This window comes from Trichechus manatus, unplaced genomic scaffold (genome assembly GCF_000243295.1).
Source record: "Trichechus manatus latirostris isolate Lorelei unplaced genomic scaffold, TriManLat1.0 scaffold00042, whole genome shotgun sequence".
NCBI classification, from domain to species: Eukaryota; Metazoa; Chordata; class Mammalia; order Sirenia; family Trichechidae; genus Trichechus; species Trichechus manatus.
The window spans coordinates 8,457,578-8,469,833 of record NW_004443978.1 but is presented as its reverse complement, the minus strand read 5'-3'; the positions used below and the strand labels follow the sequence as shown (position 1 = coordinate 8,469,833).

Genomic DNA, 12,256 nt, shown 5'->3' with positions numbered 1-12,256 from the left:
GCCAGAAGCAATATTAGCGCTCCCAGATTCCTTGCCCACATCTAGCCCCAGATGGTGAGAAACCTCTCCCTCTGGCAAGGGCTATAGGCCCCTTCCTTCCATTTGATTGTGCTAGCTTAGGTCACATGCCCACCCCTGAAACAAAGCCATCACTAGAGCAATACTGCACACTGATTGGCCTACACCAGTCAGTATCTACTTTTGGAGAGAAGGGTGAGTCACCTTCCAGAGGTGCCATGGTGGATATTTGAACAAAACTGGTGTCTTGTTAGGAAGGATTGGAGGTTGGATACATGAGTGGGATAAGGTGAAGAGGTGATTTCTGGTCAGAAGGTAGAATTTCAAGGGATGCCCTTTGGCCAGAGCTGACCAAAGACTTGGAGGCAAGCACCTACTATGAACCAGGAGGGAGCCCTGGTGGTGCAGTGGGTAAGCAGTTGGTTTCTACCCAGAAGGTTGGCGGCTGGGACCCACCAGCCACTCTGTGGGAGAAAGTTGTGGTAGTCTGTTTCCATAAAGATTTGCGGCCTTAGAAACCCTATGGGGCAGTTCTACTCTGTCCTCTAGGGTTGCTATGAGTCAGAAGTGACTCATCGGCAATGGGTTTGTTTCTTTGTTTGTTTTGGTATGATCCAGAGTCTGTGCTAAGGCTGGGGATACAGCAGAAAATGAGATGGATAAAGTTTATTTCCTCATGAACTTCTAATCAGGGAGACAGACAACAAATAAATAAGTTGAACAGAATATGTCTAGTGTTTATATAAGGTCACTGGGTAGTGCAGTTGGTTTGCAGTCAGCTGCTAACCTAAAGGTTGGCAGTTCAAAGCCACTTAGTGGCTCCATGGAAGAAAGGACTGGCTAACTGCTTCCACAAAGATTACAGCCAAGAAAACCCTATGGAGCAGTTCTACTCTGTAACACATGGGATTACCATGAGTTGAAATCGACTCGACAGCAACAAGGTAATGTTTATATGCGTGATAAAGAAATATAAAGCAGGATAAGTGGGATAGAGAAAAATGGGAGAGAGAGGTGTCCGAGGCCCTTTGCTTAGGTTGACATTTGAGCAGCCACTTGATGGGCATGATGGAGTGAACCAAGGTGTCACCTGGGGAAGAGTGTTCCCTGGTAGAGGGAACAAGTTCAAGGGCCCTGGGATTCTAAAAATCCCAGGTGAGACTACATGATGTGTGTGGGGGACAAGGAGATGGACAAGGGGCAGAGTAGTAGACAGTGAGGGCAGAGAGGAAGCCAGGGTCAGGTCACACATGGAGGGCCTCGCAGACTTGGTCCTCACTATGAGTAAGCTGTGGAGTTCATCATGATGGAGGACATTACTGAAGCTCTCTGGCTTGTGGGGAAGACCTGACCCTCTCCTCCACCACTCTGCCCTAACCAACTTCACCTGCCTTTCCTCTCCTCTCTTTCAGGCCATGTACATGTTCTACGCACTGGCCATTGTGTGTGATGACTTCTTCGTGCCCTCTTTGGAGAAGATCTGTGAGGTACGTGCTTTTGCTCTCCTTGTGCCTGAGCCCCAGGTTCCACTCCTCCTCAGGACCCACAGGCCCAAGGCAGGCCCTGGCCCCTCAGCCAAGATTCTGCGAGTGCCCTCGCCTGCAGCGTGTTCTGGGAATGCCAGGAACCAGCATGCTGGAGAGTCATGGGCTACAATGTCAGTGTAGGTCTCTATAAACCTGCTTGGAATCCCGTGGTCCTGATCAATAGTTAGAATTTAACCCCAACGACCAGCTTTCTCCTGCTCTATTGAGCATAACTTACAAGCACTATTTGTGTACTTCTTCCCCATTTTCTTTTCCTCTTTTAAACCCTACTCTTCCTTTCTCTCTATCCCCTCCACTCTTCTCTCCTCTGTTTCCTTCTGCTCTCATGCCCTCCTCAGTGACTTACGAGGGCCTCGCAGAGTCAGACACCTGCAGCCACACACCTCAGTCAAGGTTCCTCTCTGTCTGCACAGAAATGCTCAAAGCCCAGGCCCCAGAGGTGAAAGATGAAAGAATTGGACATTGAGATCAGGAAGGGACCCTGTGAGAAGGCATTATAGTGAACGCCAGGCTGAATCCTGAGTTAAATCCCTTTCATCAGAAATATTCAACATACCAAGGACTCTTTCATTCCTCACCTCTTTCATCTCTTTGTCTGTTTTGAAATGTAGTTTCCTTTATCTGGAAGCTTTCCATTTTATTTTATTCTTAATTCAGAATCCCAGTTTTCAGAAGGGATCTCTCCCAGGCACACCTCCCATCTGGAACTCAGGTTTCTTTAAGCCAGTACGTCAAAAACTTTGCTGACCCTTCCCTTCTCACCCCCGAGTTTCTGACTCAGGAAGTCTTAGGGAAGGGTGGGCGAACAAGAATTTCATTTCTAACAAGTTCCCAGGTGATACCGACGCTGCTGATCTAGGCACCACGAGAACCACTAGCTTAAGCAGTTTCTTCTGTATCCTGGAAGCTTGCTAGTTTTTTGTACTTTGAAAAAAAATAAGCTAAAAATGAATCGTTACTCACTATCCACAGAGAAGCAATGGGAATGTGGAAGCAGGAGAAGGAAGAGAGTGAGACGCTATTGAGGTGGACAGGTGGACAGTGGGCAGGGTGGAGTCCCTTTGATCGACATGATTTAACATGGGAGCAGGGTCAGCCTTATCTAGAAGAGGAGGAAGCAGTTAAGCACCTGTAATTGGTGTAATATGTAATATCTGAAGTACAACCATTTGGGGATTTCTTCTTCATGCAAAGCACAGTCACTCTCTCCTACACAACTTTTTTTTTTTCTTTCTAGTAGTATAGTTAAGACCGTATCCTAGCAATGTAAATACAGTTATCAGAATGTGTTCTGCTCAGTCGAGGGCCCACACAGTCTGCAAGCCTCCTACGCACCCACTTATAGAAAGAGGCAACCGAAGACCTAGAAATGGCAGAAAAAGAGGGGAAGGGTGAGGCTTTTTGTTTGTTTTTAAGGATACAAGGAGAGGAAACAATGCAAAGGAAGGAAAATGTTTAATGAAAAAAATGTTAAGTTTTACTGGGTCCCTGATATGCCAAAGGAGACCCTGGGTGGTGTAAACAGTTAACGCACTTGGCTGCTAACTGAAAGGTTGGCAGTTTGAGTACACCCAGAAGCACCTCAGAAGAAAATCCTGGCAGTTTACTTCTGAGAAATCAGCCCGTTGCAAACCCTGTGGAGCAGTTCAGCTCTGACACACATGGGGTCACACATGGAGTTGACTTGATGGCAACTGGGATGTGCCAGAAACAGCTCAGTAGATCAATGTATGTAGTGCTAATGTAGCCATACGTCTCTTTAATCACCACTGGAACTTTGCAAGGCAATTATTATTATCCCTTCTTTACAGACCAGGAAACCAGGGTTCAGAGACTTTGAGTAACTTGCCCTAGGTCACACACCTAGTTAAAGGTGGAGCCCAGGTTTGAACTCATCAGCCTGGCCTCCCCGCCTCTTGACACTCACCTCTACCCTACTGGCAAAGACAAAGCTGGGCTGGGCCATGCTTCGCCTTAGAACTAGTCCACCTGTGGGACCCACAGCCAGGCGGGGCGGGGGATAGAAACCCGAGAGGCGTCAGCTTGGATGGCGTCTTCCAGAGCTCTCCCGGCTCCCACGCCCTTGGTCCTGTGGAATGTGCAACATCAGTTTAGCAAGGGAGCACGGTCCCTACCTGTCTCCTCTGAAGACGCGGGTCACCACCACCTTAAACAGTCCTAATACTGCAGAAACAGTATGTCTGTGAAGGCTGGGTGGGATGAGGGAAGAGTTTACATATATTCAGACACCCAGTATGTTTACATCTTCTGAGAGATGTGGAGATACACTTTCTCAGAAGATTAGAGGATCGTGGTAAGAGTTGACCCACAGTTGCCTAGAGGGCTTCTCTGACTCTGGCCTCTGTTTACCTTTCTTTGCTTTACCTAATCACCTCTCAGTGATGTGATATTGTGTATTGCTGTTCAAATTCAAATTGCTGTTCTTAAACTGAAGTTGGGGGTGGGAGGGGACGAGCTCAGAAGGGTGTCGTTTTCAGATTTAGTGAGAAATAAGTTGGGAAAGAGAACCACACCATTCGACAAATCGTAGCATAAGGGGAAAATTCTCACTCAGTCTCAAATACTATAAAGGGGAAATCAGAAAAAAACATGGGGAGGGGAAGGAAAGAAAATGGAAGAGAGAGACACCTGAGAAGGGCGTGTGCAGGGCAGGACTGGAGCAGCTGGTGGAGGGAGGATCTCTATGGTGGAGCCTTTCAAGGATGGGTATTTGAGGCAGAGAAGAATCTGAGCCATAGGACCGAGGGACGGTGATGCATGGGGCTTGATCTGGGTGGGGAGCCCTGAGCGCCAGGCGAGTGTTAGGAGTTATTCAGTACTCAGGAAGGAGCTAGGGAAGGCCTTTGACAGCTGTGTCGTGGTACATGGGAGGAGTCCAGAGGCAGGGAGATCCCCTAGCCAGTGATTCTAAGACCCCAGTGAGATGCTGCCAGGACTGAAGTGATTTAGAGATGAGAGAGGAACGGGTGTAGGAGACATGATTGGATGCAGAGATGAAGAGGAGAGAGGAACTGGAGATGACCTCAACCCAGGTTTGGACTCCACCTCATCAAGGACCCAAGCTACAGAGAGCCTCAGCCATGCAAGACTCATGGCCAGTGCCTGCAACCACTCTCAGAGCCGTGAGCTCTGTTTCCTTACCTTCCTCACAGGCCCCTGCCCTGGAGAAAGTCTAGCACAAGGCACCCCACACAGCACACCTTTCATCATTGGGTCTGCTTAGCACCCCATGTGCAGTTTAGCTGCTCAGTGGAGAGCAAAGGAACCCAGGAGCCAGGTCCAAACCCTCTGTGAGAGCTACAGGCTACAGCAGATGCAGGTCAGGCAGTGGCGCCTTGGGCTGCATCTGAGCCTGTGCTGCCCATCCATGGCTGAGGGAGGGAGTGCAGCGGTGGAGCAGCTGGAGAGGGAAGGAGTCAGCGGAAACCAGTCCCTCCTAGCTGGAAGGTGAAGAGGCCTGGCTCTTCACTGACAGCAGCTCACCTTCTGGGCCCTGATTAGATGCAAACATGCTATACAACCTCCAGTGTGTACCTGTCTTCTTGCAAACCACTTTCGGCTTAACAATAGGGTAACGTGGAGAGTTAGATTGTGTAGTGTCTTGGCAGGGCTGATGCCTCATCAACACCCGCTTCCACTGTTCCTCCCCTGGAGTTTCAAGTCAGCACTGAGGACAGAGAGGTGGGTTCAGGAGAGCAACCCACTTACCCCCAAAGCCTCCACAGAGTGTCCCTCTAGAATCAGGGCTTCCAGACTGGTTACCAGGAGCCTCATTTAACCTGTAGATCACACAGCATGTCAAAACTCAGGATGTTTTCCACAAAAATCTGGATTATTGATGCCTTTTAAAAAATTAAAATCACTGAGCAGTTCTGCTGTTAGACAGGAAGTGAGCGCTCAGGGCTGCCTCATCCCGCCACGTGCTGTATGGCCTTGTAGAAGCCCACTCCCCTCGTGTGGACATGCAGTCTTTGCTCTGGTCCTGCCCACCTGAGAAAGGAAGTCCGGGAGAGGAGCTTGGCCGGCAGTGGTCCACAGGTGCGGCCAGGCTCTGGGAGGAGGTGGGTGGAGGCTAACCTGAGCTCTGCCCCAGACTCATCCCATGCTGTCACTGAAGCCCTGGCCTTTGCTTTTCAGGGCGCGGGGACTCGGGGTCCCAGTCACCTCTGTTCCCACATAGAATCCTGACTCCTCCGTGTTTTCTTTGCTTTCCCATAGCGCCTGCACCTCAGTGAAGATGTGGCTGGGGCCACGTTCATGGCGGCCGGCAGCTCGGCGCCAGAGCTCTTCACGTCTGTCATAGGTAGGTGATGACGTGGGGGCGTCTCAGCCCTCCCTCTGAAGGACGGGGCTCTGGGGACACAGGCCTTCCAGTGGGAACCCTGCAACTCTGCCACTACCAGGGAATGAAAATCCAGAGGCCCCAGTGAGCAAAGCATCAGCCTCCTGTTCCATTAATATCATTGTTTTTAGTTAAGTGACACTTCTCCTTTACATGAACTTGTCCCTTCTGCTGCTCCCCTGTCTCCCCATGTGCACCCCGCTGCAGCAGCTGACACGGGTCTATGTTTCAGGGGTCTTCATCACAAAGGGCGACGTGGGCGTCGGGACCATCGTGGGCTCAGCCGTGTTCAACATCCTCTGCATCATTGGTGTCTGTGGACTCTTCGCAGGGCAGGTGAGGCCAGCGGCTCATTGGGACAGCCAGATGTGGCAGCTGGGGATGGGAGGCCAGGGTGAGGCAGTAGACGGTTCTGCTGCAGCACAGCAGCAGTGCCCAGCTGTGCAGAGCAGCCAGGAGTTGGGACCTCACACCCAGGAGTCTGCTAAGTGGAACGGGAGACTCTCATGCCAATGCTATTTGGCCTCCATGTTGACAGGGTCTAGAGAACCCAGGTCGTCATAAATAACCAGCCTGCAAGATGCAGGTAATGTGCTTGAAGGTGTCACTCAGAACCCTTTTAAGATGTTTCTGACTTGAACTGAAATGACCTGAGATAATTTTAGGTCCGTTTTTGCTGCCGTGAAAATAGAGTACAGAGAGAGAAAGGCAGGAAAAGAGACAGATTTTTTTTTTTTTTTTTGCTGAAAACCATTTGAAGTGATCATAGTTTGGGATCAGCCTTTCTTTTTCCTACAGTGATCTGGCATTTTATTTGCTTTTTGCTTTAGCTTGCTTCTTAGGGTTTTGAAGGGCTCCAGATTCCTGCCTTTTACCCATGGAGACTGTTGCACCATGGGGGGAGGTCATGGGCCCATGTCCATCATGAGCGCTGGTGCCCATCTTGGAAAGTCATGAGAAGATGCCCAGAAGTCACCGAGCAAAGCGGAGGCTGCGGGTGGCTGCAGGCGTGACAGGTTGCAGCAGCACCTGAGGGCTGGCCGCTGCCCCACTGGCTCTGATGTCCTAGTTTCTTCATAGGTGTCTTGTTCAGAAACAACATGCTTCTTGGCTTTCTCTGCCTATACATCCAACACTCTAATATCTTCTAGAAAAAGTGACTTCTAGAAGCCCACTGAGGCCACCTCACTGTATATAAAATCCAAACCAGTGTTGTTAAGTCAGTTCCAACTCATGGTGACCCCGTGTGTGTCAGAAAAGAACTGTGCTCCATAGGGTTTTCAGTGGCTGATTTTTCAGAAAAGATCACCAGACCTTTCTTCTGAGATGCCTCTGGGTGAACTCGAACCTCTAACCTTTTGGTTAGCAGCTGAGTACATTAACCACTTGCAGCATTGAAGGACTCCACACTTACATTTAGAAACCTGGTAGTCCTAATCGCCTCCCTCAATATGGAGGATGCAGTGTCCTGCTGAAGGCGGCTGGCTGGTTTGAAGAGTAAAAAGAGCCATGATGTCCTGGCGAGCCCTTCTTACAGCACCCTTTTCCAGAACCTTCCGTCTTTCAGCCAGCTGGCCAGGGGTACCCAGTACTGCCTGTTTCTCTAATGTGTTTTCTCTGACACACTCTGGAGCACTTTTACTGTTCTTCATGCTCACATATTTCACTTACATCGTCTCCTTCATGCAGGTTGATTTCTCCAGGTTGCCTGTTGGGCTAGTTGCTTCTGTGGGACATCTTTATCTCATTAGGAATCCGGCTCTGGAGCCCATGAGGGACAGGGTACTTCTGAGAAGGTGGCTCCTGGAAAGCCTTTTCCATGAATGGTGATTGGGTTCTGCCCAACTTGGCAGATGGAACATTTTCTTTTTTCTCATCCTTTTGGTCAATTATATCTCATCTTAGATCGTGTGGGCCCATAATACTGTGATTTTGAGAAACTCCTAGAAATGTAGTTGGTACAAAAAAAATGCGTCTCTGCGTTTGCCTTCGGTGCCTTTGGCACTGATCCGCTTTGGACGCCTTCTCCTCATCTGACAGGGTGGATCGCCAAATGTAGCAGGAGAGTCTGCTGCTGGCAGCACTCTCTTCATTAACCTTGTCACCGTTAGTAGTATGATTATTAGCCTGGCCGTTATTAGTGTTGTCATTAGTTCATTACTCATTTGTACCTGAAGCTTGATTCCAAAGCAAGCCCACAGGGGGAGAAATAATGTAAAGAAATTAAACAAATAGCCGGGAAGTGTTTAGTAAATGCCAAGCAACTAATTACTTAGGAAATGGTTTGGATGCATTTGTGTTTTATAATTGACCAGCAATGCAGTTAATCAAGAGTTTGGTAAGAACACCTGCATAAAAGGCAGATTGCCTCCTGCACATCAGCTAAGGCTGCTGTTGGTCACTTGATCTCCTTTGGAAGGTTTCTGCTTGGCATGTCTCCCGACCACACGTGACCACGGAGAGAAGTAGCAGCCATGACTGAGCCCAGAGTCCACATGATGACTTTGGGGCCAACTGTTCCTCCTGGCACTCCTCCTCTCTTTTGCAGGGCTTTATAGAATCCCAGAAGTCTTTGCGGAGGAGGAAAAATGGGGTTTGGGAAAGAACATGGACTCAGGAGTCAGACTGCCCTGGGTTTGAATCCTGACTCTGCCACTTTTGGCTGTGGGCCTTGGAGAAGTACTCAACGCCTCTAAGCCTCTCCAGGTTTCCTCATCTGTTGAGTGGGTATAAATCACCGAGCTCCTAGCATTGCCCTGAGGATGAAACACAGCATGCTCAGCATTAACAGCACCTGGCCCACATGGTAATTGTTCAATAGAAGTTAGACATCATTAGCAACTTTCAGAAGAATACCGATCCCTGAGGTCCTAGCCTCCAAAATTCCACCCTAGATCACTGTGATAATTTGGCCAGCCAGCCTCTTGGTGGAACTTATCTAACACTCAAGGCATGCCCAATGGGAAGGAAAAGGGAATCAGAGAGAAAGTCTTTTAAATGAAAATCAAAATGAGGAGATGCTGATAGAAGGGCTATTTCAGAGGATGGATAATTTCATGCTGTCTGATCAGTGGGAAGTAAAGAAAAATCAGTAGAGCCTGAAAGCTGCCCAACCTAACTTATTGAGAAGAGCCCTCCCAGGCGTCCAGAGCTGGTGCAGTGAAACATTACAGCAAAGGATGGATACTGGGAATCCAATCCTGGTTCTCACTTAGCATTGTTATTTATGTTGCTCCACACTCTCATTGGGCTGGCAGAATTCATAGTGAGTGCATGGGCATCTCCCTGATGCATTCCGGCATCAAGGGCTACACATGACGGAGTCTGCTACCCATCTGAAATTACAGTAATTAAGCTCTGAGGTTTGAGTTCCTGTCTCGATTAGAGTTTTGATAAATTCACTATAATTAAATGTCTGCTGTATTTGCAGTTTGCAAACACACCCAGTGCTCTGTGCTTGCCTAAGGTACTTTGGGGAGTTTGACGGGACAAGAAGGAAATTGCTTCTTAGAAAGTGGCTTATAGAGAGTTTCTTAGTATCCCTGAACGACCTTCACAGGGCTGTGGTCCTACACGTTTTCTTTATGTAAAAAGAAAAAATAATAACAAAGAGAAAACACAAAACTTTTGACACAACTTCCAATTGTATTACTATGGCATAAATTCACATATTGTATTCAAGGGACTAGTGCCACATTTGTAAAACAATGTGCTTATGAATTTAAATCAGCCATTTGGAGCATGTTATGCTTCAAATACGTAACCACAAACAGAGAGAAAACAGTTTAATTGCATCCCAGATTAGAACTTTCATATTCCGGCTGTTGCAGGTGGGCAGATGGCTGCAGTTTTATAATAAACAGCTCCAACATCAGCTCTCCTGGCATCCTAGAAATGTGCCTGATGTTCCTTTGCAAGCTCCATCTAGTCCTAGCTAGATTTACCTTTCTTCAAATAACACTCTGCCACGCTGTTTCTCTTACACAAACCTAGGCAGCGCCCAGAGGCTGCACATCAGAATTGAAGCTTGCCCTAGCTTGGGTTTCCCCAGAAAGAGACCCTAGGCAATGATTTGGGTGCAAGTAGTTCATTTGAAAGGTGGTCTCAAAAAATGCCAGTAGGGGAGTAGGAAGTGGGGCAAGGAGGAGTATGTTAGCAAGTGTAGGAAACTGGAGCTTCGTCTTTCTGAGGAACTCTGGGAGACCGTGTAGAACATGGCGCTCTAAGTTATACCATCTGAGGGACAATAGAGATGGGGCTCTTACCCACCAACTTCTACTACTCATTGGCTCAGCACTGCTCCTGAAAACCATTGATTCCTTGACATTCCAACTTGTTGGGCACAGGCAGGGTGACTTTGGGGTCCAGAGAAAAATCCCTAAGTCAAGAGCTGTTGGGACTGGCAGGTAGAAGTCAGGAGCGCAGATATGAAGTGTTAAGTTTGGGAGATATGACTGGGGCCAGGAAAGCATATGCTGCAAACTCAAAACTGAGGGTTTGAAAATAAGCTACCTGCTGGGCCTCACCTCCAGTGCCCCTGGAAGAAATAAGCATCAGTACGAGGCTGAGTAAGAGTCCTGGGTCCGGGCATCTTGTGCTTAGAGAGTTTTCTTTAATGTTAAAAATAATAGCCACATTTATTAAGCATCTCCTGTATACAGGTACCAGACTAGATACTCAATAAATATTTGAAGAAATATGCCCACTAAGTTTTAAGAAGGCACTACCCTCATTTACAGACAGAAACCAGATCCGTGAGGAGGCGCCTATGAGGGGTTAAGTCTGGATTTGAGCCCACATCTGCTGACTGTAAAATCCATTCTCTTTCCAGTGGGGAACCTATGATTTAAAACCCCCAGGTGTTATTATTGCATTCTTACAATTACATGTTCTTTAGATGTTCTGCATGTAGGAGCTAGAGGCAGTGCAAAGAACGGACACCAGCAAAATGGTGGAGACCAAGGTCAAGGATGGAAGCATTCACCCTCTCCCCTCCCCTCCCCTCGCCAGTGCTAAGCTAGGGGCTTCCCTCAGTCCGATGGCACCGCCCACCGCTGGGCGTTCTCTCTCCCAAGCAGAGGGAGATACGGGCTAACAAACACAGCTAGAGGCCCGTAGCCACCCCAGTTTGCCCTGTATACTTTCATGCCTGGTTTCTTGTCCCAGAAAAAAAAAAAAAAAAACCAACACCTCCTATCCATGTTCCACTTCTGGGAAGCAGCCAGACTCCCCCGGAGGCCGGAGGCCGGAGGCTGAGGGCAGGGGAAGCCTAATACCACACACCACTAGTTGCCAAACCTAAAAATAGTGGCAGGGGGCCTGCCGTCCGCCGGAGGGAAGGGATGAAAGAGGCAAGGAAGAGAAGGCAGGTGCAGGAGAAGGCTTGCCTAGGAAGCCGGATGCTTCCATACTTGACCCAGGAAGTAGAGTTTTCCCTGGTGTCTTCTGCAGGCCACCTGCCTCAGGGGGATCTTGTTAGAATGCAGAGCCCCAGCCCTCGCCCCAGAGCAGTGATTCAGAAGAGCTACTGTACCTGCCTAAGGCCCACCTTCTGGCTCAGCTCTGCTCACACTCTTGGACCAAGCTTGGCCCTGGGCAAGAGACAGCCGTCCTGTGGCAGCTGGTCCTGGCAGCACAAACAGCCTCCCGTGATGCCCCAGTTGGCTTCTGCTTGAGCCCTTACTGTCCCCTGGTAGTTGTTCTTTCCCTGTTGGTCCCCCCACCCAAGCCCAGGTCCTGACAGGGTCCCACACCTCATCTTCCCCTGACAGACACTATAGTTCCCAGCCCAGCATCCCTCCAAGGTCTCTTGCCCAGCTCTGTGCTACTCCACCTTGACTGCCTCTGTACCTCCACCCCCACCTCTCCAGACCTCTATGTTAGCTTTGTCTTTGGCTCACAGCACTTATTTCCTTTAGGTTTGCTCTGCCTCCTTGAAATTATCTCCTGGAATCTGATCCATTCTCAGACTCAAGACTAGATTAGTTAAGGCTTTCAGTTTCAAGTAACAGCAACAACAACGACAACAACAACAAAAATCCAACTGACTTCTTAATGGAGGGAATTTACCGGTGACTCTAAAAAATTTAGAGGAAAGCGGACATCAGGCATGGTTTGATCAGGGATCGGCCCATTTTCTGTCATTCTCTTGGCTCTAACTTCCTCTGTTTCCTTCCTCAGACTAGTTTTCCTTCATGGCATAAATTGGCTGTAGCAGTTTCAGACCTCATATACACATGCCACATTGACAGGAAAGAGAAAGAGAATGTTTCTCTGCCAACTTCCCCCACCCTCCTCTCCCACCCCCCGCCTGGCATCAACAAACAAA

General features: G+C 48.7%; 1 protein-coding gene across 1 annotated transcript in view; it reads left to right on the top strand.

Moving 5' to 3' along the window:
- The window catches only part of SLC24A3 (solute carrier family 24 member 3), a 658,266-nt gene that overhangs the window by 463,703 nt on the left and 182,307 nt on the right, over window positions 1-12,256 (top strand). Inside the window, exons 4-6 of the mRNA XM_004376430.2 lie at window positions 1,431-1,505; window positions 5,805-5,889; window positions 6,161-6,264. Coding sequence (XP_004376487.2) covers window positions 1,431-1,505; window positions 5,805-5,889; window positions 6,161-6,264 — 264 coding nt within the window. The remainder of the gene's footprint in view (window positions 1-1,430; window positions 1,506-5,804; window positions 5,890-6,160; window positions 6,265-12,256) is intronic.